This window comes from Salvelinus alpinus, chromosome 6 (genome assembly GCF_045679555.1).
Source record: "Salvelinus alpinus chromosome 6, SLU_Salpinus.1, whole genome shotgun sequence".
Taxonomy (NCBI): Eukaryota; Metazoa; Chordata; class Actinopteri; order Salmoniformes; family Salmonidae; genus Salvelinus; species Salvelinus alpinus.
In genome coordinates this window covers 15,249,372-15,273,112 of record NC_092091.1, presented here as the reverse complement: position 1 = coordinate 15,273,112, position 23,741 = coordinate 15,249,372, and the positions used below count along the sequence as shown (strand labels likewise).

Genomic DNA, 23,741 nt, shown 5'->3' with positions numbered 1-23,741 from the left:
TCTCGCTCGCTCGCTCTCTCTCTCGCTCTCTCTCTCTCTCTCTCTCTCTCTCTCTCTCTCTCTCTCTCTCTCTCTCTCTCTCTCTCTCTCTCTCTCTCTCTCTCTTCTCTCTCTCTCTCTCTCTCTCTCTCTCTCTCTCTCTCTCTCTCTCTCTCTCTCTCTCTCTCTCTCTCTCTCTCTCTCTCTCTCTCTCTCTCTCTCTCTCTCTCTCTCTCTCTCTCTCTCTCTCTCTCTCTCTCTCTCTCTCTCTCTCTCTCTCTCTCTCTCTCTCTCTCTCTCTCTCTCTCTCTCTCTCTCTCTCTCTCTCTCTCTCTCTCTCTCTCTCTCTCTCTCATTATGTGCTCTGCAGACTACAGTACGGTGAAAAGTGTCAAATAATTTGTTCATCTTAGCCGGGGAAGATCAGTGGTTTGCTCCGAGGCCTCAGGTTAGCAGGTATCAAGGAGTGGTATGCTGCAGCGAAGGTTGTTTTGCTGGCGAGTCGAAAATTCCCCTAAATTACTTCCCCCGGATACAAGGGTCAGACAGGACTTGTTGTCAACTGGGCATAATGTAACAACAGTGGCAATGGAGCTGTAATTCTTAAGCAGGATTTAAATGGGCCTCCATTTATCAAATGGAGGAGCTAGGGCTGACAGTCTGGCAATGTTATTAGATGCAGGAGCAGTCTGGCAATATTATTAGATGCAGGAGCACACGGAGGAGCTGTGCCCAACAGTCTGGCAATATTATTAGATAATATTAGATGCATATATATTTCTACGGTTTCTCTTCATCTCACTATCTTCCCATTTCTTTCTTTCATCAAGTGTAGATGTATTGGGGCTCCAGTCCAGTTTTACAAAATCTTATTGTTAAGAACAATAACATGGGATAGTCTCATACTATGGGTAAAACATAATGATGATGCAGTACCTTTCTCACAGAGAATACATCTGTATCAACTCAACTCTTGATCTGAACAAAGGCTCCTGAATCCATCCCGCAGATGTCCTTTTAAACGCGTAACCATCCTCTGATTCTTTAGCTCCCAAGCACCTTCCTAACTGAATTAACAATGACGTCGATATGTATGCAATTAGGGTTAAGTGTCTTGCTCAAAGGCACATAGACATATTTTTCACCTAGTCGGCTCAGGGATTTGAACCAGTGACCCTTTGGTTACTGGCTCAAAACTCTTAACTGCTAGGCTACCTGCCGCCCAGAACACTTCAAGTGGCTGCATGAATTCTTCATCGAGCTTTGTTCTTTCTTTGCTTGCCTTTTAGGGATGAGCATTCAATACTATCGAACATAAACTGAAGGATAGTTTTGTAGAGGCAACCCCATCTTTGAAGAGACAATTTTGATTTCACATGCTTGTCCTCACCTTAATGTTCCTTATCTCTCTCCTAGAACAGCATTACTTTTGCAATTTATTTTAACCATGGCATTTTGACCCCATTTTAAAGACGCTTTACAACTCTTAACAGTAAAACCAAAAACCATTGGACCAGAACATCACCTCCAGAGAGGTACTCTCAGGTATTGTTTACTGCTGGAATGAAGGGGGGGGGGGGGGGGGGTGGTGTTGTCTGGATTACTAGTCCACTGTTCCATATGCTCAACATCAACTACACTGAAAATTAACTTTGGATTTTTGGGATACACTCATTCATGCATTAATTTTGTTATCCATTCAGCCATTTACTCAGTTATTCATCTAACACTAACACAGCCTCAACTGCAGGTACATACAATTGAAGTCAGAAGTTTACATACACTTAGGTTGGAGTCATTAAAACTATTTTTTCAACCACTCCACAAATGTCTTGTTAACAAACTATAGTTTTGGCAAGTCGGTTAGGACATCTACTTTGTTGTGCATGACACAAGTCATTTTTACAACAATTGTTTACAGACAGATTATTTCACTTATAATTCATTGTATCACAATTCCAGTGGGTCAGAAGTTTACATACACTAAGTTGACTGTGCCTTTAAACAGCTTGGAAAATTCCAGAAAATTATGTCATAGCTTTAGAAGCTTCTGAAAGGCTAATTGACATAATTTGAGTCATTTGGAGGTGTACCTGTGGATGTATTTCAAGGCCTACCTTCAAACTCAGTGCCTCTTTGCTTGACATCATGGGAAAATCAAAAGAAATCAGCCAAGACCTCAGAAAACAAATTGTAGACTTTCACAAGTCTGGTTCATCCTTGGGAGAAATGTCCAAATGCCTGAAGGTACCATGTTCATCTGTACAAACAATAGTACGCAAGTATAAACACAATGGGACCAAGTAGCCGTCATTCTGCTCAGGAATGAGACGCATTCTGTCTCCTAGACACGAACATACTTTTGTGCGAAAAGAGCAAATCAATCCCAGACCAACAGCAAAGGACCATGTGAAGATGCTGGAGGAAACCGGTACAAAAGTATCTACATCCACAGTAAAACAAGTCCTATATCAACATAACCTGAAAGGCTGCTCAGCAAGGAAGAAGCCACTGCTCCAAAACCGCCATAAAAAAGACAGACTACGGTTTGCAACTTCACATGGGGACAAAGATCGTACTTTTTGGAGAAATGTCCTCTGGTCTGATGAAACAAAAATAGAACTGTTTGGCCATAATGACCATTGTTATGTTTGGAGGAAAAAGGGGGAGGCTTGCAAGCCGAAGAACATCATCCCAACCGTGAAGCACAGGGGTGGCAGCATCATGTTGTGGGGGTGCTTTGCTGCAGGAGGGACTGGTGCACTTCACAAAATAGATGGCATCATGAGGAAAGAAAATTATGTGGATATATTGAAGCAACATCTCAAGACATCAGTCAGGAAGTTAACGCTTGGTCGTAAATGGGTCTTCCAAATGGACAATGACCCCAAGCATACTTAGCAACTTAACCAACTCAGGCCACCTTAAACCTACATACCCCTAGACCATACAAAATCCCCATAGATAAACAAAAACCCTAGACAATACAAAAACTAAACAAACCACCCTTGTCACACCCTGACCTAACCAAAAAATAAAGAAAACAAAATATATCTAAAGTCAGGGCGTGACAGTAAAGCCTTTTTGAAATCGGACACTGGTGGGACTAACAACAAGATTATCTTTAAAATGGTATAAGATACTTGTATGTTTGACGAATTTTAATTATGAGATTTCTGTTGTTTGAATTTGGCGCCCTGCACTTTCACTGGCTGTTGTCATATCGATCCCGTTAACGGGATTGCAGCCCTAAGAAGTTTGGACAACAGAGTTAAGGTATTGGAGTGGCCATCACAAAGCCCTGACCTCAATCCCATAGAAAATGTGTGTGCAGAACTGAAAAAGTGTGTGCGAGCAAGGAGGCCTAAAAACCTGACTCAGTTACACCAGCTCTGTCAGGCGGAATGGGACAAAATTCACCCAACTTATTGTGGGAAGCTTGTGGAAGGGTACCCGAAACGTTTGACCCAAGTTAAACAATTTAAAGGCAATACTACCAAATACTAATTGAGTGTTTGTAAACTTCTGACCCACTGGGAATGTGATGGAAAAAAATTAAAGCTGAATTAAATCATTATCTCTACTATTATTCTGACATTTCACATTCTTAAAATAAAGTGGTGATCCTCACTGACCTAAAACAGGGATTTTTCTACTAGGATTAAATGTCAGGATTTGTGAAAAATTTAGTTTAAATGTATTTGGTTAAGGTGTATGTAAACTTCCGACTTCAATTGTGTACACAGATAGTCAAAGGGAATTATGTACGTGCTATCGATTCATTACATTATTCTGGTGAGCAAGGGTTTATTTAGTCTTCTAGGGTAACATATAATTGCAGAAGAGAAGCCACATGTATGTAATTACACAGTGGTGTAAAGTACTTCTGTAAAAATACTTTAAACTACTACTTAAGTAGTTTTTTTGGGTATGTGTACTTTACTTTAGTATTTATATTTTTGCCAACTTTATCTTCTACTTCACTACATTCCTAAAGAAAATCATTTATTTTTTAATCCATACATTTTCACTGACACCCAAAAGTACTCGTTACATTTTGACAGGAAAATGATCCAATTCACACACTTATCAAGATAACAACATCCCTGGTCATCCCTACTGCCTCTGATGTGGTGGACTCACTAAACACAAATGCTTCGTTTGTAAATTATGCCTGAGTGTTGGAGCGTGCCCCTGACAATACGTCAATAACAAAAAAAACTAAATTGTGCCGTCTGGTTTGCTTAATATACAGAATTTGAAATGGTTTATACTTTTACTTTTGGAACTTAAGTACATTTTAGCAGTTCCATTTACTTTGATACTTAAGTACATTTAAAACCAAATACTTTTAGACTTTTACTCAAAGAGTATTTTTCTGGGTGACTTTCACTTCGTAATTTTCTATTAAGATATCTTTACTTTTATTGAAGTATGACAATTAAGTCATTTTTTCACCACTGTAATTACAGACAAGCTGACTAACAAATAGCCTACCAAAATGTCGGAATTTATAAACAGAAACATATCTAAATTTGCCACCAAAATATCTGGCACCCCCTGTCAAAAAATCGTTACACTGTCTCTGACTGTAGCTTACAGCACATTTTCTATATTGGCAGGTTAGGGTCGGGTGTGGGCCTCAGATTTGGAATATTAGCACTTGGGTTATTAGAAATTGCGGGTGGAGGTGGGTGAACAAACAGCTGAATTTATTAGCACCTCAGTGAATCACACAAACTTTTTCTGCCATTTCCCAAAAGCATTTGTGATTATCGTGTAGGCTATTTGGCGCACGTAGGCTACAGCTAGGCCCTAAAGCTTATGCTTACGCACTAATGTCAGATAGCCTAAAATAATGAAAGAAAAGTCTCAATGTACCTTATCAATACACTTTAAATTGCACAAGAATGATACATTTATGTTTTTTTATATACTGTTGTCTCTTTATTATACCCACCCACCCACCCTTCATCCACACTATATTCCATGACCATAAACCCACTGCCCTGCGGATATAAGCGTGGGGACTGCAGGTCCCCCCCTGTGAATCACTAGTGTGTGCATATGTAGAGGGAAAACAATCAACTGATAAATGGCTGCTTGGATGAATAAAATACACACACACATTGATCACAGTGTATATACAAGAAGAACACCATCACCTTCAGACAAGAATGGCTCTGTTAACAGGAAAGGAATCCTGTGTTTAATGTACTTTTTCTACACCATATGCTTTGCAAGGGAGTTGATAACTCCCTTGATGGCAGCCATCAACATCATTGACCATGGGGACTGAATAACCTTAACAAAAAGTTTGCTCTCTGGTCATTTCTTGTGGACAGACTATGTAAACATTATTGCTATATTACACAAGATTTCCGTTTTGGGTTAACTGAGATTAGTGCAAGGGAAAAGTTTGGCACTAAAGAACCCACAAGCCAAAATGAAAAGCTTATAGCAGAACTATTATCATTCAAATCTAATTTTGTTACTTTGGGGCAAACATACAGTAAATCCAAAAACAACAGTGACACACTGTGTAAGAGCAATGGGTCCTGTAGAATTCGTTCACTGTGAATAACGTGGTGTTAGGAGTGCATGTCAATAGTCCTGAATATGTCTTCCTCTCCCCATCTCGTTTCACACATCTGCGCTGATCTGGAAGAACTGGACAGGTGAATAGAAATCCCCAGTTAGCCTTTACCTCTCCTGTCTTAATGGATCAGTGCAGATGTGGGAGACGTGACAGGGAGACGAGGAAAGGAAGTCACTTTAGACTATTTAGATGCACCACACGTCTACAGAAAAGAGAGCTGTGACCTACTGAACTCTGCTTGACCACCAGTGGCATCACACTTTACCACTACCAATATAACCAAAGGTCTACTAACACTACCAAAACCACGACCACTACCGCTCCACTACCATAACCACTACAACAACCACAACCACCACCGCTTCACTACGGCAATCAGAACTACAAACACTCCACTACCACCACAACTACTGCTCCACTACAACTACAACCACAACTACCGCTCCACTACCACAACCACCACAACTACTGCTCCACTACCACAACACCTACAGCTCCACTACAACTACAACCACAACTACCGCTCCACTACAACTACAACCACAACTACCGCTCCACTACCACAACCACCACAACTACTGCTCCACTACCACAACACCTACTGCTCCACTACAACTACAACCACAACTACCGCTCCACTACAACTACAACCACAACTACCGCTCCACTACCACAACCACCACAACTACCGCTCCACTACCACAACCACCACAACTACTGCTCCACTACCACAACACCTACTGCTCCACTACAACTACAACCACAACTACCGCTCCACAACCACAACCACCACAACTACCGCTCCACTACCACAACCACCACAACTACTGCTCCACTACCACAACACCTACTGCTCCACTACAACTACAACCACAACTACCGCTCCACTACCACAACCACCACAACTACCGCTCCACTACAACCACAACTACCGCTCCACTACCACAACCACCACAACTACCGCTCCACTACAACCACAACTACCGCTCCACTACCACAACCACCACAACTACCGCTCCACTACAACCACAACTACCGCTCCACTACCACAACCACCACAACTACCGCTCCACAACCACCACAACTACCGCTCCACAACCACCACAACTACCGCTCCACTACCACAACCACCACAACTACTACCGCTCCACTACAACTATAACCACAACCACTACCATTCCAAATTCACAACCACTACAGCTCCATTAGCACAACCAAAACCACTACCACTACCGCTCCACTACAACCACAACTACCGCTCCACTACCACAACAACTACCGCTCCACTACAACCACAACTACCGCTCCACTACCACAACAACTACCGCTCCACTACAACCACAACTACCGCTCCACTACCACAACAACTACCGCTCCACTACAACCACAACTACCGCTCCACTACCACAACAACTACCGCTCCACTACCACAACAACTACCGCTCCACTACAACCACAACTACCGCTCCACTACCACAACAACTACCGCTCCACTACCACAACAACTACCGCTCCACAACCACCACAACTACCGCTCCACTACAACCACAACTACCGCTCCACTACAACCACAACTACCGCTCCACTACCACAACCACCACAACTACCGCTCCACAACCACCACAACTACCGCTCCACAACCACCACAACTACCGCTCCACAACCACCACAACTACCGCTCCACTACAACCACAACTACCGCTCCACAACCACCACAACTACCGCTCCACTACAACTACAACCACAACTACTACCGCTCCACTACAACTATAACCACAACCACTACCATTCCAAATTCACAACCACTACAGCTCCATTAGCACAACCAAAACCACTACCACTACCGATGCACTACCACCACCACAACCACTAATGCTGCACTACCAAAACCACAACCGCTACACTACCACTACCACAACCACTACCGCTCTACTACCAAAACCACAACCACTACCACAACCAAACCTCGACAACCACAACCACAACCACAACCACAACCACCCCCACTACCACTACCACTCCACTACCACAACCACTAACGCTCCACCACCACTTACCACAACCACAACCAATCCACCTACCACAACCACTACCGTTCCATACCACAACCAAGACCACAACAGTTCCCACAACCACTACCGCTCCACTACCACAACCACTAGGACTACCAAAACCCCTACCACTACTACTCCACTACCACCCCCACTACCACAAGCGCTCCACCTACCACAACCACTACCACTACCGCTCCACCTCCGTTTCAAACACTATAACAACCACTGCCACTAGCGCTCCACTACTACAATCGCTACGCAACCTCCACCGCTCCACTATCACCACCAATCCACCACCATAAACATTACCACAACCACTACCGCTCCATTATCACAACAACTACCACAACCACTACTGCTACTACAAACACTACCACACTCCCTAAACCACAACCACAACTGCTCTGCTACCACAACCATTACCACAACCACTACCACATCCATTACCTATTACCACCACCACTACCGCTCCAATACCACTACCACTACCACAACCACTAATGCTCCACTACCACAGCAACTACCAGTACCACAACCACTACCACTACACTACCAAAAGCACTACTGCTCCACAACCACTCCACTACCGATCCACACATCTGGACCTCATTGGTATGATCTGAGCATGTTTGGGATTTGCTGACCCCTACAGTCAAGGGGAAGTTGTTCCTTCCAATTTTGCAGTCTCAATAATGACATAATCTGTCACACTGAGCGGTTTCCGTGGAAACAGCTTGACTGGGCCAACCCCAGGTGGGCAAAGTGTTAGCACAGGGGGGAAGGAAGTAGGAGCTGTTGGCAAAAATAAGTTTCAAACATCAAAGGTACACGGGGAGAAAATATACTTAATCTAACCCTAATAGGATTACCAGGCTTTAGAAATTATTTCTTAAAGACATTTTGTTATTTTTTACATGGGTGTTAGTGGTTCTGCTGTACAAAATATATGGTAGCTCAAACGAGGTGGTTCTGGAAACTAAATTCCATTTTCCATGATATTATGTAAATGGGTTCATAATCCATGACAGTTTATCCCTGCCAATGAGGTCAGAAACTCAGCCCCTTTTGAAAGTTTGCCATCATTTTAACCAGCCTGGCAGCGAGACACGATTACAGTTACTATCTGTATTTATCCTGTGGGAGGTTATTTTTCTCTGTGTAATACTGATGGAGTCATTACCGACTTTTAACATGAGGAGATACGCTTTTCATCCAAGGCCCTCGAGTCTGGAGAGAAGCCTGCAGTCCTGCAGTTATGTTCCAGGTGTAGATAATTGATTGTGAGCCCAGTTGATTAGAGCCAGCTAGCTCAGCGATGCGGGGCAGGGACTTCTAGACTACCCACTTTTAATCAGGCAAGTGGCAGGGGGTCTATGATGGGATGAGACTGCAATTTAAAAAAAAAAATGCTACAGTATGTCAACCTGTCTCCACAGTGTTTCTGAAGTCGTTTTTGTGTATTATAATGAGTACTACATTTATTCTATATAGAGTGGTAAGGAGGAGGAGGAGCTATGTGGACCCCGGAAGTAATTTTGCAATTCATTGCAGCCATTGCGATCTGTACAGTTTTCTTGTGTCAATTAACTCGTGACATTCCTGGATTACCCATTATAGCAATGAAGTCAAATTTAAACAAACAATATGATAGTCAGTTGAAAAAAGGTTAAGGGTACAAGACTGTGTCCAAGGAATAAGTTAGTCCTAAATATTTCCAAAACTAAAAGCATTGTATTTGGGACAAATCATTTAATAAACCCTAAACCTCAACTACACAATGTAATGTGGAAATTGAGCAAGTTGATGTGACTAAACTGCTCAGAGTAATGCTGTCTGTTGATAATAAATCGCTGCTCTGCCTTCTTAAGGGTCATAAGACGCTAGGGGTCAGATTATATATATATTTTTTTAAATAACGTTCCCAAGGTAAACGGACTATTTCTCAGGTCCAGATCGTAGAATATGCATATAATTTACAGATTAGGATAGAAAACACTCCAAAGTTTCCAAAACTGTCCAAATATTGTCTGTGAGTATAACACTTCTGAAGACAAAGGAATTCTTTGGTTGGAACATTATTGAAGATTTATGTTAAAAACATCCTAAAGATTGATTCAATACATCGTTTGGCATGTTTCTACTGACTGTAACTGAACTTTTTGACATTTCGTCTGCTTTTAGTGAACGCGCTTCGTGACTTTGGATTTGTTTACCAAACGCGCTAACGAAAGTAGCTATTTGGCCATAAATGATGAACATTACCGAACAAATCAAACATTTATTGTGGAACTGGGATTCCTGGGAGTGCATTCTGATGAAGATCATCTAAGGTAAGTGAATATTTATAATGTTATTTCTGACTTCTGTTGACTGCACAATATGGCGGATATATTTTTGTCTTGATTGGGCTCTGAGCGCCGACCTCAGATTATTGTATGGTTTGCTTTTTCCGTAAAGCTTTTTTGAAATCTGACACAGCGGTTGCATTAAGGAGAAGGGGATCTAAAATTCCATGTATAACACTTGATCTTTGATCAACGTTTATTATGAGTATTTATGGAAATTGATGTGGCTCTCTGCAAAATCACCGGATGTTTTTGGAACTACTGAACATAACGCGCCAATGTATACTGAGATTTTTTTATATAAACATGAACTTTACCGAACAAAACATAAATGTATTGTGCAACATGAAGTCCTATGATTGTCATCTGATGAAGATCATCGAAGGTTAGTGATTCATTTTATCTCTATTTCAGCTTTTTGTGACTCCTGTCTTTGGCTGGAAAAATGGCTGTGTTTTTCTGTGATTTGGCGGTGACCTAACATAATCGTTTGTGGTGCTTTCGCTGTAAAGCCTTTTTGAAATCGGACACTGTGGTGGGATTAACAACAAGATTACCTTTAAAATGGTATAAAATACATGTATGTTTGAGGAATTTTAATTATGAGATTTCTGTTTGAATTTGGCGCCCTGCACTTTCACTGGCTGTTGTCATATCAATCCCGTTAACGGGATTGCAGCCATAAGAAGTTTTAAAAGTACACAGAGAGCTAACATTAATAACATGCATGTCAATCTCTTATGGCTCAAAGTGGAAGAGAGACTTCATCACAACTTGTTTTTATAAGAGGTGTTGACAAGCTGAATGTACCGAGCTGTCTGTTTAAAATACTCAGACACCCATGCATTCCTCCCACAAGACATTCCACTAGAGTTCTCGTCACAGTCCCAAAGTCCAGAACAGACTATGGGAGGTGCACAGTACTACATAGAGCCATGCCAGCAGTAGAATCAGATTTAAAAAACAGGTAAAAATACACCTTATGGAACTACGGGGACTCTGAAGAGCGACACACACAAAGGTAAAGACATATGCACACACATACATTGTGATATTGTTGTATGGTGGTATCAAACATTTTGTATTGTATATACAGTTGAAGTCGGAAGTTTACATACACCTTAGCCAAATACATTTAAACTCAGTTTTTCACAATTCCTGACATTTAATCCTAGTAAAAAAGTTCCTGTCTTAGGTCAGTTAGGATCACGACTTTATTTTAAGAATGTGAAATGTCAGAATAATAGTAGAGAGAATGATTTATTTAAGCTTTTTCATCACATTCCCAGTGGGTCAGAAGTTTACATACACTCAATTAGTATTTGGTAGCATTGTCTTTAAATTGTTTAACTTGGGTCAAAAGTTTCGGGTTGCCTTCCATAAGCTTCCCACAATAAGTTGGGTGAATTTTTGTCCCATTCCTCCTGACAGAGCTAGTGTAACTGAGTCAGGTTTGTAGGCCTCCTTGCTCGCACACGCTTTTTCAGTCCTGCCCACAAACTTTCTATAGGATTGAGATCAGGGCTTTGTGATATACACTCCAATATCTTGACTTTGTTGTCCTTAAGCCATTTTGCCACAACTTGGAAGTATGCTTGGGGTCATTGTCCATTTGGAAGACCCATTTGTGACCAAGCTTCAACTTCCTGACTGATGTCTTGAGATGTTGCTTCAATATCTCCACATAATTTTTCTTCCTCATGTTTCCATCTATTTTGTGAAGTGCACTAGTCCCTCCTGCAGCAAAGCACCCCCACAACATGATGCTGCCACCCCTGTGCTTCACGGTTGGGATGGTGTTCTTCGGCTTGCAAGCATACCCCTTTTTCCTCCCCCCTTTTCCTCCAAACATAATGGTCACATGGCCAAACAGTTCTATTTTTGTTTCATCAGACCAGAGAAAATTTCTCAAAAAAGTACGATCTTTGTCCCCATGTGCAGTTGCAAATCGTAGTCTGACTTTTTATGGCGGTTTTGGAGCAGTGGCTTCTTCCTTGCAGAGCGGCCTTTCAGGTTATGTCACTATAGGACTCGTTTTACTGTGGATATAGATACTTTGTACCTGTTTCCTCCAGCATCTTCACAAGGTCCTTTGCTGTTGTTCTGGGATTGATTTGCACTTTTCGCACCAAAGTACGTTCATCTCTAGGATGTTTGGAAATTGCTCCGAAGAATGAACCAGACTTGTGGAGGTCTACAACTTTTTTTCTGAGGTTTCGGCTGATTTCTTTTGATTTTCCCATGATGTCAAGCAAAGAGGCACTGAGTTTGAAGGTAGGCCTTGAAATTCATTCACAGGTACACCTCCAATTGACTCAAATGATGTCAATTAGCCTATCATAAGCTTCTAATGCCATGACATAATTTTCTGGAATTTTCCAAGCTGTTTAAAGGCACAGTCAACTTAGTGTATATAAACTTCTGACCCACTGGAATTGTAATACAGTGAATTATAAGTGAAATAATCTATGTGAGCAATTGTTGGAAAAATGACTTGTGTTTCATGGACAAAGTAGATGTCCTAACCGACTTGCCAAAACTACAGTTTGTTAAGAAGAAATTTGTGGAGTGGTTGAAAATGGCTTTTAATGACTCCAACCTAAGTGTATGTAAACTTCCGACTTCAACTGTATGTAGTAGTGTAATAATGTTATGATGTACTATTTTATCTTTTGATTCATATGTAATGTAAGTGCTTTAATATGTTTGGACCCTAGGAAGAGTAGCTGCTGCCTTGGCACCATCTAATGGGGAACCCTAATAAATACAAATACAAAAATACAAATACATATCTGGCTATGTTGGTAAAATCACTACATGTCCCATCGAACCAATCAGGGAGAGGCTGCCTCTTGTCACAGTTCCAAGACCAGTCGGAAACTTTCAGCTATCCCACGTCAATGATGCCAGTGGATCTCAAAACTGAACTTATGTAGCAATGATATCCTTTGCCACCGTTGTCAGATATTTCAAACCAGACATGACTATTCAACAAAGCAATAAATCAATACATACTTTTCAAGTTTCTTTCTAGCTAATTCCTTAGTTACATGGTTGTATAACTAGCAAAGGAGTACTGAAGTTGAGGGTGCAGTATTTATGAAGTTTGGCAATGAGGACGAAAACTAGCATAGTTCAGCTAGTTTAGCCAGGGAAAATGAGCTCGGGACAGGATATAGCTGGTTGTACATGCACACTAGGCTAATTCAGGAGACAGATTGTAGTTTTTATGCCCTGATATAAGGAGCTGGCGGCGAAAAGTTTTATTAAACAATTCAGAGACTGAAACAAATAAATTAGATGACTAACATTTAAGGAGAGCAAATCGATATACAATCCCGAAATCAGAAGTAACTGTCAATAGTAAAACAAAGCTTAAAAGGATATTTGAGTGAACCCTGAATACAGAAATGTATGGTGAATTCGCTTCAGGGCAGACTCCTCCTCACCACTATTCTGTCTGAGGATAAAGAAGAAGCAATTACTAGTAATCGAAGGCATAGTAAACTAGACCCTATCTGAAACAAAATGGACATACATTCAATAATTGATCAACATTTGCTATTGCTAAACAAGAAAGCTTCCTGTATGTAGCATTTATAACACGTACTGAGCTCCCAAGACTCCATTGGCCCTCAACTGTATTTCTCTGCAGCATGAGCATCACAGTGAGTGCAGGCCAACACGCTCTTTAACCTGGCGGTTAACACGTCGAAATACTGCGCTGTTTGTCTGAAAGTCTATCCCAATGCCACAGTATGGGTATCTGTCCCTGTTTCATGAAGATCAGGCTCCAGAGGGGTTGAGAGTGACACTGCTCCTGGGATCCTCCTCTGATCTAGTCTTTAGACTTGCTCCCCATAGACCATCAGTCAACAGGGTGGCCAGTCCACTTCTGGTACTCTTCTCACCGTTCATACTGTATATGAATTAAACATTGCTTTAGCATGCATATTTCTTTGATATAGTGCCATTCGGTCATATTCACAATTGGATGTATTCATGAATAAGGCCATGCCTGTGATTAACATACAGTAAGTACAGCAATGGTCATATGAGGCTTTATTTAAACAGGTGAACCTTTACAGTGTAGCCGACACTCATCCTTTTCTTTTTCCCACTGAAAGACTACAGTAGAAGATCTTGAACAGTGCATTCGGAAAGTATTCAGACCCCTTGACTTTTTCCACATTTTGTTACGTTATAACCTTATTCTAAAATGAATTAAATCATTTTTTTCCCTCCGTCAATCTACACACGATAATCCATCATGACAAACAGTTTTTCTTTTTTTTTTTAGCACATGTATAAAAAATAAAGAACGTAAATATCACATTTACATAAGTATTCAGACTCTTTACTCAGTACTTTGTTGAAGCACCTTTGGCAGCAATTACAGCATCAAGTCTTCTTGGGTATGACGATATAAGCTTGGCACACCTGTATTTGGGAAGTAAGATATCCCAGCAAGATATCCCCTTCAACACCAAGAACAGCAAAAGGCATCCAACCCACCGGCACCTCATCCTCATGCTGTGAATCTCAGGTCGTAAACGGTTAATCACAGACGATACAATACATGATAAATCACAGATGATACAATATACGATAAATCACAGATGACTTAACTTGCAGAGCTATGAATGTCATATCTCTAAATGATGAAATTTACATGTGTTGAAAGGAGACGAACAACGTTAAAAAAACACATTCATTATAGAGAACAATATACACAGGGAGGTACAGCTGCTCTTCCCCGCTGTTCAAGAGACCGTCTCCAGTGTTCCCCAAGCACCTCGTCATTATTAATCCACACCTTTAAAGGAAATATTGCAGCCATTTCTCATGATTACTGTTGCTTGCTTACACCATTTACATAGAGATTACATTGCTTTGGCAAGGAAACCTGGCTGAGCAGGCATTACAGTGATGGTGTGCAGGGGGTTGCTGTGATGGACTGGGTCACTGCACTTAGTGCATGCCAATCAAGCTAACGTGCTTTGATAAATAGATGCACATCATCACTTGTTTATTCGGGCTCACAATTCACTTGGAATTATTTACAGTTTTGTAGGCTCGCTCAACATTTTACCGCCTAAGAGAAAAAGATGGGTATCACATGTAATTGAATGTAGGAAGTTAGCAGCATGTCTATTAATGGTGAATTAGCCCACAGCATATTATCATCAATTATTTTTGGGTGCTTAGCCAGGAGTGAAATGAGATTGCTATGCTTACTTCTATTGGTGCAAGAGCTATAGGTGTCATTGTAAAGCTGGTATTGATGTTTTTCTGTAATATGGTGCTGGTTTAGTTGTTAATTGGATGCCTGTTAAACCCTGTATTTATTTGGGATTAACCCAAGCCTGCTCTAGGGCTGCAGCTGGAAGTCTGGAACTGTTGACAGACCCAAAGGGAGACTCTCATACAGGAAAATCCCTTAAACCTATTTCAGGGCTAACAAAACACAGGAGATACAATCTTAGAAAAAAGGGTTCCAAAGGGGTTATTTGGCTGTCCCCATAGGAGAACCCTTTTTGGTTCCAGATAGAACCCCTTTGGGTTCCAAGTAGAACCCTCTGTAGAGGGTTCTGTATGGAACGAGCACCGCTCGTTTTCCACTCTTCCTTTCTGCTCTGGACTCTCCTGAATGTTCAGGGGGAGAGTAGAAACACAGGACAGGCAGCCTGATGTGAGACCAGAGGATGCCAACCGCTACCTTAAAGTCAGCATTCCACCCTGCACTATGTACTACAGAGTGGTATGTCCATTCTACTTATTACATTTCTGCCTGCGCTGTATAACACAGTGGTTGTCCAATCGTTCCATGTATTTTATTTATTCTAGAGCTAACGCACCTGATTCAACTTGTCAACTAGTGAATCAGGTAGTTCAGGGCTACAACAAAATCTTAAAATATCTGGGGTCCCCGAGGAGAGGTTTGAGAACCACTGGTGTAACATTACTCTGCACTCAGTATCTGTGAACTCAGCATCTGATTCTGACCCAAGAAAACAGGTGGGTGGACTCTCAAGCCAATCGATGACTCTAATTGATCCATTAAGTGCCACGGAGAGCTGAACCAGCCCTCAAGGATTAGGTTGGTGCTCCCCTGCTCCCCTGCTCCCATGCTAGCCAGAGATACAGCTCATTTATAATAGGCCCGGGCTAATGCACACACACTCTGTTAATCTCACACATACATGTTACAGCTGATGAATTTATATTCAGCAATTACAATATAATTAATGTGCGGCCTTTTGTCCACCCTGACGAAAGCTGCCATAATACTTTAATCAGAGGGCTTGGAGAGAACTGAGTTTGATTATGAAACAGCCCCTTGAAAAATACATCTGTGAACTTACTGGTGATTATACGGAGAATCAATGACATTACCTATCTCTATATTCATTTATCAACACAATACAAATGTTCACAGACCACTTTGAAATGTTACACCCCCTTCCCATACCCTCTGATGCATCAATACAATTGTGGAGCAATCAATTATTCTGGTGCGTAATGTAACCAAGTTTTAATAATTGCTAGCTGTAAATACATTTGTATTGGTGAATGGGAGAGGCCATACCCTAATGCCTTAGCAGTCTCTCCAAGCAAAGAACAAGCAAGACTAAAAGAGAAATCAGAGATGCTCTCTGTGTTTTTTTGTCTTAGACTGTCCCCTGGTAGTCTATTTTGACATTCAGCGACTTGACATGTGAACCTTCAAGGTATCCCCTGCTGTTGAGACAGCAAATGCTGAGGTGCACTCTGCCAAACTAGGCAAGACAGTGTTTGAGTCAAACATTGGGGCAATGCATGCAGGCAGAGCGTAAAACGCTGACCAACAGTACACATCTCCCAAACAAGGGAACACATCTTCCTTTCAGCACAATTCAAGTTTCTCAGTACATTTGAGATTTTTCTCATACATCCCAGATCAAGCAGTAGTTCTTAGTAGAATAAGAATGTTGCTGTATATTAGCAGGGAAAGAGACTTTTGGATTCAATTGCATTTGTTTATCCTTCAGCATGGCGTCACAAAAACAGACCACAATTATCAGCTATATCTAGCTGAAAAAATTTATATATATTCATCAGCGTTTCAGTAAAAGCCTGTGAGTAGCCATGTTGTGCCAGTAAAAAGAGCCCCATCCCACCTACCAGACTCTCTGGAGATCTGGACAAAAGCCTCCACGCCACTTTCTCCGTAATTCCCCTCCGAGGCCAGGGTCGACACATAGTTCCAGCCCATCGCCGTGACGATGTCCAGCATGGCCTGAGCTTGGTAGGAGTCCGGTGGCACCACACGGGAGAAGAAGTCGTAGCGTGTGTTGTCACTCAGCTCGGGTGCCGTGGATGCATAGCTGATCTGAGGGATCTATGGAGACAAGGAAACCCTAGTGTAAGCCAAGTGTTTAATGCCAAACAAGTAAATGTTGAATTCCACAACGGAATATACTCCCCAGACGTCTACTATATGTTACACATAGGGATATTAACGACAGGACATATCAATGTGACTTTGTCAGAACCTTTCGGAACCACCTGACCTGAAACTTTATTTCTTCATGTTTAGGCGTCTTTTATCCCAAAATAACTTCAGAACCAGAATTCCACAATGTCCTTGCTTTGTTTCTTTTCAACTGGATACAGTGTAAATGGAAAAGAGAGAGGGAACTGTAAGGTATTAGACAGACAGACAACACACAGACAGAAAACACACAGACAGATAGGCATAGCCTGTTAGACAAGGAGAGAAGGTTGGATAATGGTCCTTTAGAGAGCGATTGAAGGCCTGATTGATTTCACTTCAGTCAAAGGCCAGGGTGTGCGGGCAGGCCCTACAGGCTTGTCTCATTGGCATTCAAAGAGAGGGGGAATGGAAGAAGGAAAGACAGGCAAAGGCCTGCCAGCAATACAAATGCCACTCACTGGCTGGCAGCTTGTGCCTATCTCAGCTCATTCACAGACAACTACAAATTAAACCGGCTGTAAATACAAATGCATCTGGTGGGTTTGACATAATTGCAATCACCTGTGATATGCCAACGTTCTGTCAGTCCCAGGTTAACCCTTGAACATTGGGATTGACTTGATCCATTTTGTTCGATTTTTTCCCACACGCTGGGATTTCAGAGCCATAAGATAACAAGAGCTAAGTGAGTACCAGAGGCAACAAGTGATTAATTATCACCATTAATTAATTTCTGCCATTAAGTGATTAGGATCTGGGTTGAAACAAAGACAATTTTTATTGCCTTTGGTCACTATGTGAACAACTTAATTTTTCCAGGGGCCAAAGAGTCTGCTTGTGGTTGTCTTTATTTTTCCATTAGAACATCATTTAAAAAGCGGGAGCATGGAGATGAAGTTTATACACCCTAAAGTCAATCAATGGACTGTGGCTTCAGAGAACAAGCTCTGCCCTTATGTTTTCCATTTCCATTTATAGGGGTCACCTCAGGGTAAAGCATTTTTGCAACCTCTGAATTGTGTTATAGTGAGATAAATCATATTGACCTCTGGATATAGATCTCATCTTTCCTAACATGGAGATTTACTCTCTCTCTCACACACACACACACACACACACACACACACACACACACACACACACACACACAAGATATTATCATAATTCACTGCAAACTTCCATAAAGTTTAGCGACTGAATGGCATGAATAATGCAAAAGGTAACTACAATAAAGGAAAACAAATAAAGAAACCAAAACAGGTTGAGATAATGTTCACTACGGTGCAATGACCTCAGATGCTGAACTGTACTGAACAAAAATAGAAATGTAAAATGCAACAATGTCAACCATATAACTGAGTTACAGTTCATATAAGGAAATCAGTCAATTTAAATCAATTCATGAGGCCCTAATCTGTGGATTTGACATGACGAAGCCAGGCCCAGCCAACCAGAATGAGTTTTTCCCCACAAAAGGGCTTTAATACAGACAGTGTTATTTTTGTTCAGTATATTTACAAACACAATAGTTACAAGAATAGTTCACATTACAATAATGTCAATACATCTTCCTAAATTAACAAAGATCAACAGAGGTACACTGACATATAGAAAGATATGATTGATTGCTTTAACCAATCAAAGTACATTGCTTTTACAATTTTTTGTGTAGGTTTGGGAATGTTGATGCTTAGTTGTCTGTACCTTTAGGTGGCTCTGACATGCTGACCAGACCAAACACGTGCATGCGTCCACGTGCGTCAATGTGCACACGTTGATTTTGTCCACCCGCACCAGACGCGATCAGGACACGCAGGTTGAAATATCAAAACAAACTCAGAACCAATTATATTAATTTGGGCACAGGTTGAAAAGCATTAAACATTTATGCCAATTTAGCTAGCTATCTTGCTGTTGCTAGCTCATTTGTCCGGGATATAAACATTGGGTTGTTATTTTACCTGAAATGCACAAGGTCCTCTACTCCGACAACTAATCCACAGATAAAACGGTAAACCAAATTCGTTTTTAGTCATCTCTCCTCCTTCCTTCAGGCTTCTTCTTATTCTGGACTTTATATGATGGTTGGCAACCAACTTTAGGTGCATTACCACAACCGACTGGAGTGTGGACCTCAGTTCATCTTTCAATCACCCACGTGGGTATATGCTCCCAAAAACCACCAAGGAGATAGCATGTGGGTATATGCTCCCAAAAACCACCGAGGAGATAGCATGTGGGTATATGCTCCCAAAAACCACCAAGGAGATAGCATGTGGGTATATGCTCCCAAAAACCACCAAGGAGATAGCATGTGGGTATATGCTCCCAAAAACCACCAAGGAGATAGCATGTGGGTATATGCTCCCAAAAACCACCAAGGAGATAGCATGTGGGTATATGCTCCCAAAAACCACCAAGGAGATAGCATGTGGGTATATGCTCCCAAAAACCACCAAGGAGATAGCATGTGGGTATATGCTTCTAAAAACTAATGAGGAGATGGGAAAGGCCGGACTTGCAGCGCGTTGAGCGTCATAAATAGAACCAATTTCTATTTTAGCGCCTGGCCACGCAGACACACGCTGATGAGCGCAAGCAGTGTGGGTGCAATGATTGAATAACATGTATGCGATGTGTTCGGTCTGGTCATCATGTGAGAGTCATAATGATGTCACTTGGGAAATTACAATCACATGCAGAAGACTTTATCCTCTTACATTATACGAACCACATTCTCAAAGCTGAAATGAAAGAAACGTCCATTCCGCTGGTAGCCTATGGAGAGTTGTTGGCGTCTAATTCAGGGATATTGTAGATCAGCATATCTTGATATCTTCATCTCAAAACCCAACAACACATTAAGCCTTCCTTTTGATTATCATCATCCTTACCATTATCATCCTCATCATCCCCACCATCCTCATCATCCTCACCATCATCATCCTCATCAGCATCATTATCATCATCCTCATCATCCTTATTATCATCATCATCCTCATCACCATCATATTGTAGTGTTCCTAGTATATTATCACGAGTCCCAGACCTCTAGGTATTACAAAATGCAAACATGACTAGAGTACTTCCAGGGGTGATGTTGTGAGACTGTGAAGACCAGGGTGGTTCTGGGTCAGTGTGCGCTGAGTTTAATATGGCCGTGATTGCAGAGCCAGACTAATGCATTTGGGGCTTCGGGGCACCTACCTCCAGGGGGCCCACCTTTCTTTTTAAGAAAACAGCTAACTTCCTGCATTTCAACACATTTTGCCATGCGGCAGAAATAAAAAGTTGTTGATTTATAGCTCATCTCATGCTATCCTCACATTTTGCTCAGAGGATGAGAGAAAATTTGTCAGTTTTAAAGCTTATTTCCTGCAATTCCACAAATTTTTCCATTTCTTATGCCGTTTTCATATGCTATCAAGGGGGCCCCCAACCCAAACGTGCCCGTTCAGTAATCCGGCCCTGCGTGATTGACTCTGTAGAGCAGAAGGCTGAAACACTTGACACTGGGCTGAATCTTCATCTTTATTCCCACTTGCCAGCAGCATACCACCCTGCATACCACTGCTGGCTTGCTTCTGAAGCTAAGCAGGGTTGGTCCTGGTCAGTCCCTGGATGGGAGACCAGGTGCTGCTGGAAGTGGTGTTGGAGGGCCAGTAGGAGGCACTCTTTCCTCTGGTCTAAACAAAGATCCCAATGCCCCAGGGCAGTGATTGGGGACACTGCTCTGTGTAGGGTGCCGTCTTTCGGATGGGATGTTAAACGGGTGTCCTGACTCTCTGAGGTCATTAAAGATCCCATGGCACTTATCGTAAGAGTAGGGGTGTTAACCCCGGTGTCCTGGCTAAATTCCCAATCTGGCCCTCAACCATCACGGTCACCTAATAATCCCCAGTTTACAATTGGCTCATTCATCCCCCTCCTCTCCCCTGTAACTATTCCCCAGGTTGTTGCTGCAAATGAGAATGTGTTCTCAGTCAACTTACCTGGTAAAATAATGGTAAAATAAATAAAAAATCTGTGGCGTGTCTTTACAGTGCTGCTAAGAGCACCAGTGATAAATCATGCTCTAATTCTCCACTGCTACTGTGGACATCCACATGTCTCCATTATAGGGTGAGAGAGAGAGAGATTTTGAAATGTGACTTGAGGGCTCACCAGATGTACTCCCACCTACCGTAGCCCACAGAAAGTGGTGAGACTCATGAAGTATTTAGAGAGGCATCGGAGGGAGAGAATTCCTCCATCATACACATCTGCTGTAACAGTTCTCAGTTTTACACAAACAAAATGCGTGTGGTCATGAACTGTTATGATATACTATAACAGACCTTATGTCATCTGTATGTCAGAAATGTAAGTCCTTATCCCATCCACACAACAGTATGCTGTGAGATATCGGCATGTGGCTCCTTCCACGGTGGGCCACTTGAGCAGCTAATGGAGCTGTCACACCTAGAGGGACAGTAGTGGCCTGATATATGGTGGCCTGACAATAGTCATTAACCTCAACACCGACCTTTATTTAAAACAATCTAGCAAACAGCAGGCCAAGTGTCGCAATAAATGGTGTAAACAGAGACAGATGTGTGTGTGTGCGTATCGACATATTTATAACCATTATTTTTCTTTCACACACACACACTCATGCAGGCACCCACAAACAAACACACAGACAAAATCCCCACCATCCGCACCATTCATTTCCATATTGATAGTGGCTCTTCTCTGACCAGGGATGATAATTGATTGCGAGAAAGATTGAGGGAGAAAAGCTAATTCGACATGACAGGACAGCCAGGTCTCGTCTCTCTATGTGTTTTCCCCCCTGAATTTAGCTCTCCATGTAGTCTCCATGGCTACGTCCCTCTTGCAGGTTGGAATTTATTGGGATGGCTCATGTACTGGAGGCAGCCCTGCAGAGTGTTCACTAGCTGACACAGCCACAGAGTCATAAAATCTGATTTTAAGCACTACGCTAATGCTTAACCATAACCTTAAATTAAGACCTAAAGCTCATTTCTGTTTTCATGAATTTTGACGATATAGCCAATTTGGACTTTGCAGATGGCCCATCTAGCCGAAATTGCTCAGTGCTGCCTCCAAGGCAAGATTCATGACAATAAACGTCAACCTCCGTCCCTTTCTGCCTCTATCTCCTTCTCTCTCTCGTTTTCTCCACTATCACTGTTCAAGGGTTTTGGGAGCTTTTCTGACAAGGTCTCTCCGCCCAAAAAGATGCTGGCCACAGGAACATCCATAGGTGACATTATCTGATGTGACTTCATCATTCCTGCCCTCCTACAGTAGTTGACAGTGGCATCCTGGGACCAATCTGACTTCCATAATATGACAGCTTGACTGCACTGTAAGGTCACCGTTCCTCTTCGTTGTTATGTTTTTAATGCATTTCTATGCTCACTGCTTACGAAATTTTTTAAGGGCACTTATTTGTTATGTGCTTATGCACACAACTTATTCTGCACCACAACCCAAATGCTGTGAACAACACTGAAAATATGTTTTCACATAATTTAACGGAGGTACATTTAAAGGAAACATGGGAAGCACAAAGTGCCTACAGAATATTGGAAGCCATAAACTACAGGCAACTGCCAAAATAAAGGAAACACTTGAGTAAATGAGGGATACAAAGTATATTGAAAGCAGGTGCTTCCACACAGGTGTGGTTCCTGAGCTAATTAAGCAATTAACATCCCATCAAGTGTAACCGATGTGAAATGGCTAGCTAGGTAGCGGTGGTGCGCGCTAGCAGCCTTTCAGTCGGTCACTTGCTCTGAAACCTTGAAGTAGTGGTTCCCCTTGCTCTGCAAGGGCCGTGGCTTTTGTGGAGCGATGGGTAACAATGCTTCGTGGGTGACTGTTGTTGATGTGTGCAGAGGGTCCCTGGTTCACGCCCGGGTCGGGAGCGAGGGGATGGACTAAAGTTATACTGTTACACAATTATAAAAATGCCCGTTACCCACTAGTTTGGCTACCATGGCTAGAAGAAAATATCTCAGTGACTTTGAAAGAGGGGTCTCAAAGGAGCACAGGGGGTTTAAAGGGTGTGTGTGTCTCAGTCACCAGATCTCAACCCAATTGAACACTTATGGGAGATTCTGGAGCGGCGCCTGAGACAGCATTTTCCACCACCTTCTACAAAACACCAAATTATGGAATTTCTCTTGGAAGAATGGTGTCGCATCCCTCCAATAGATTTACAGACACTTGTAGAGTCTATGCCAAGGCACAGTGAAGCTGTTCTGGTGGCTTGTGGT

General features: G+C 42.0%; 1 protein-coding gene across 2 annotated transcripts in view; it reads right to left on the bottom strand.

The window, feature by feature from the left end:
• Positions 1-23,741, bottom strand: part of grm8b (glutamate receptor, metabotropic 8b) — a 185,674-nt gene that overhangs the window by 87,583 nt on the left and 74,350 nt on the right. For both annotated transcript variants that reach the window (XM_071405520.1, XM_071405519.1), the window contains exon 3: positions 17,142-17,358. In XM_071405520.1, coding sequence (XP_071261621.1) covers positions 17,142-17,358 — 217 coding nt within the window. The remainder of the gene's footprint in view (positions 1-17,141; positions 17,359-23,741) is intronic.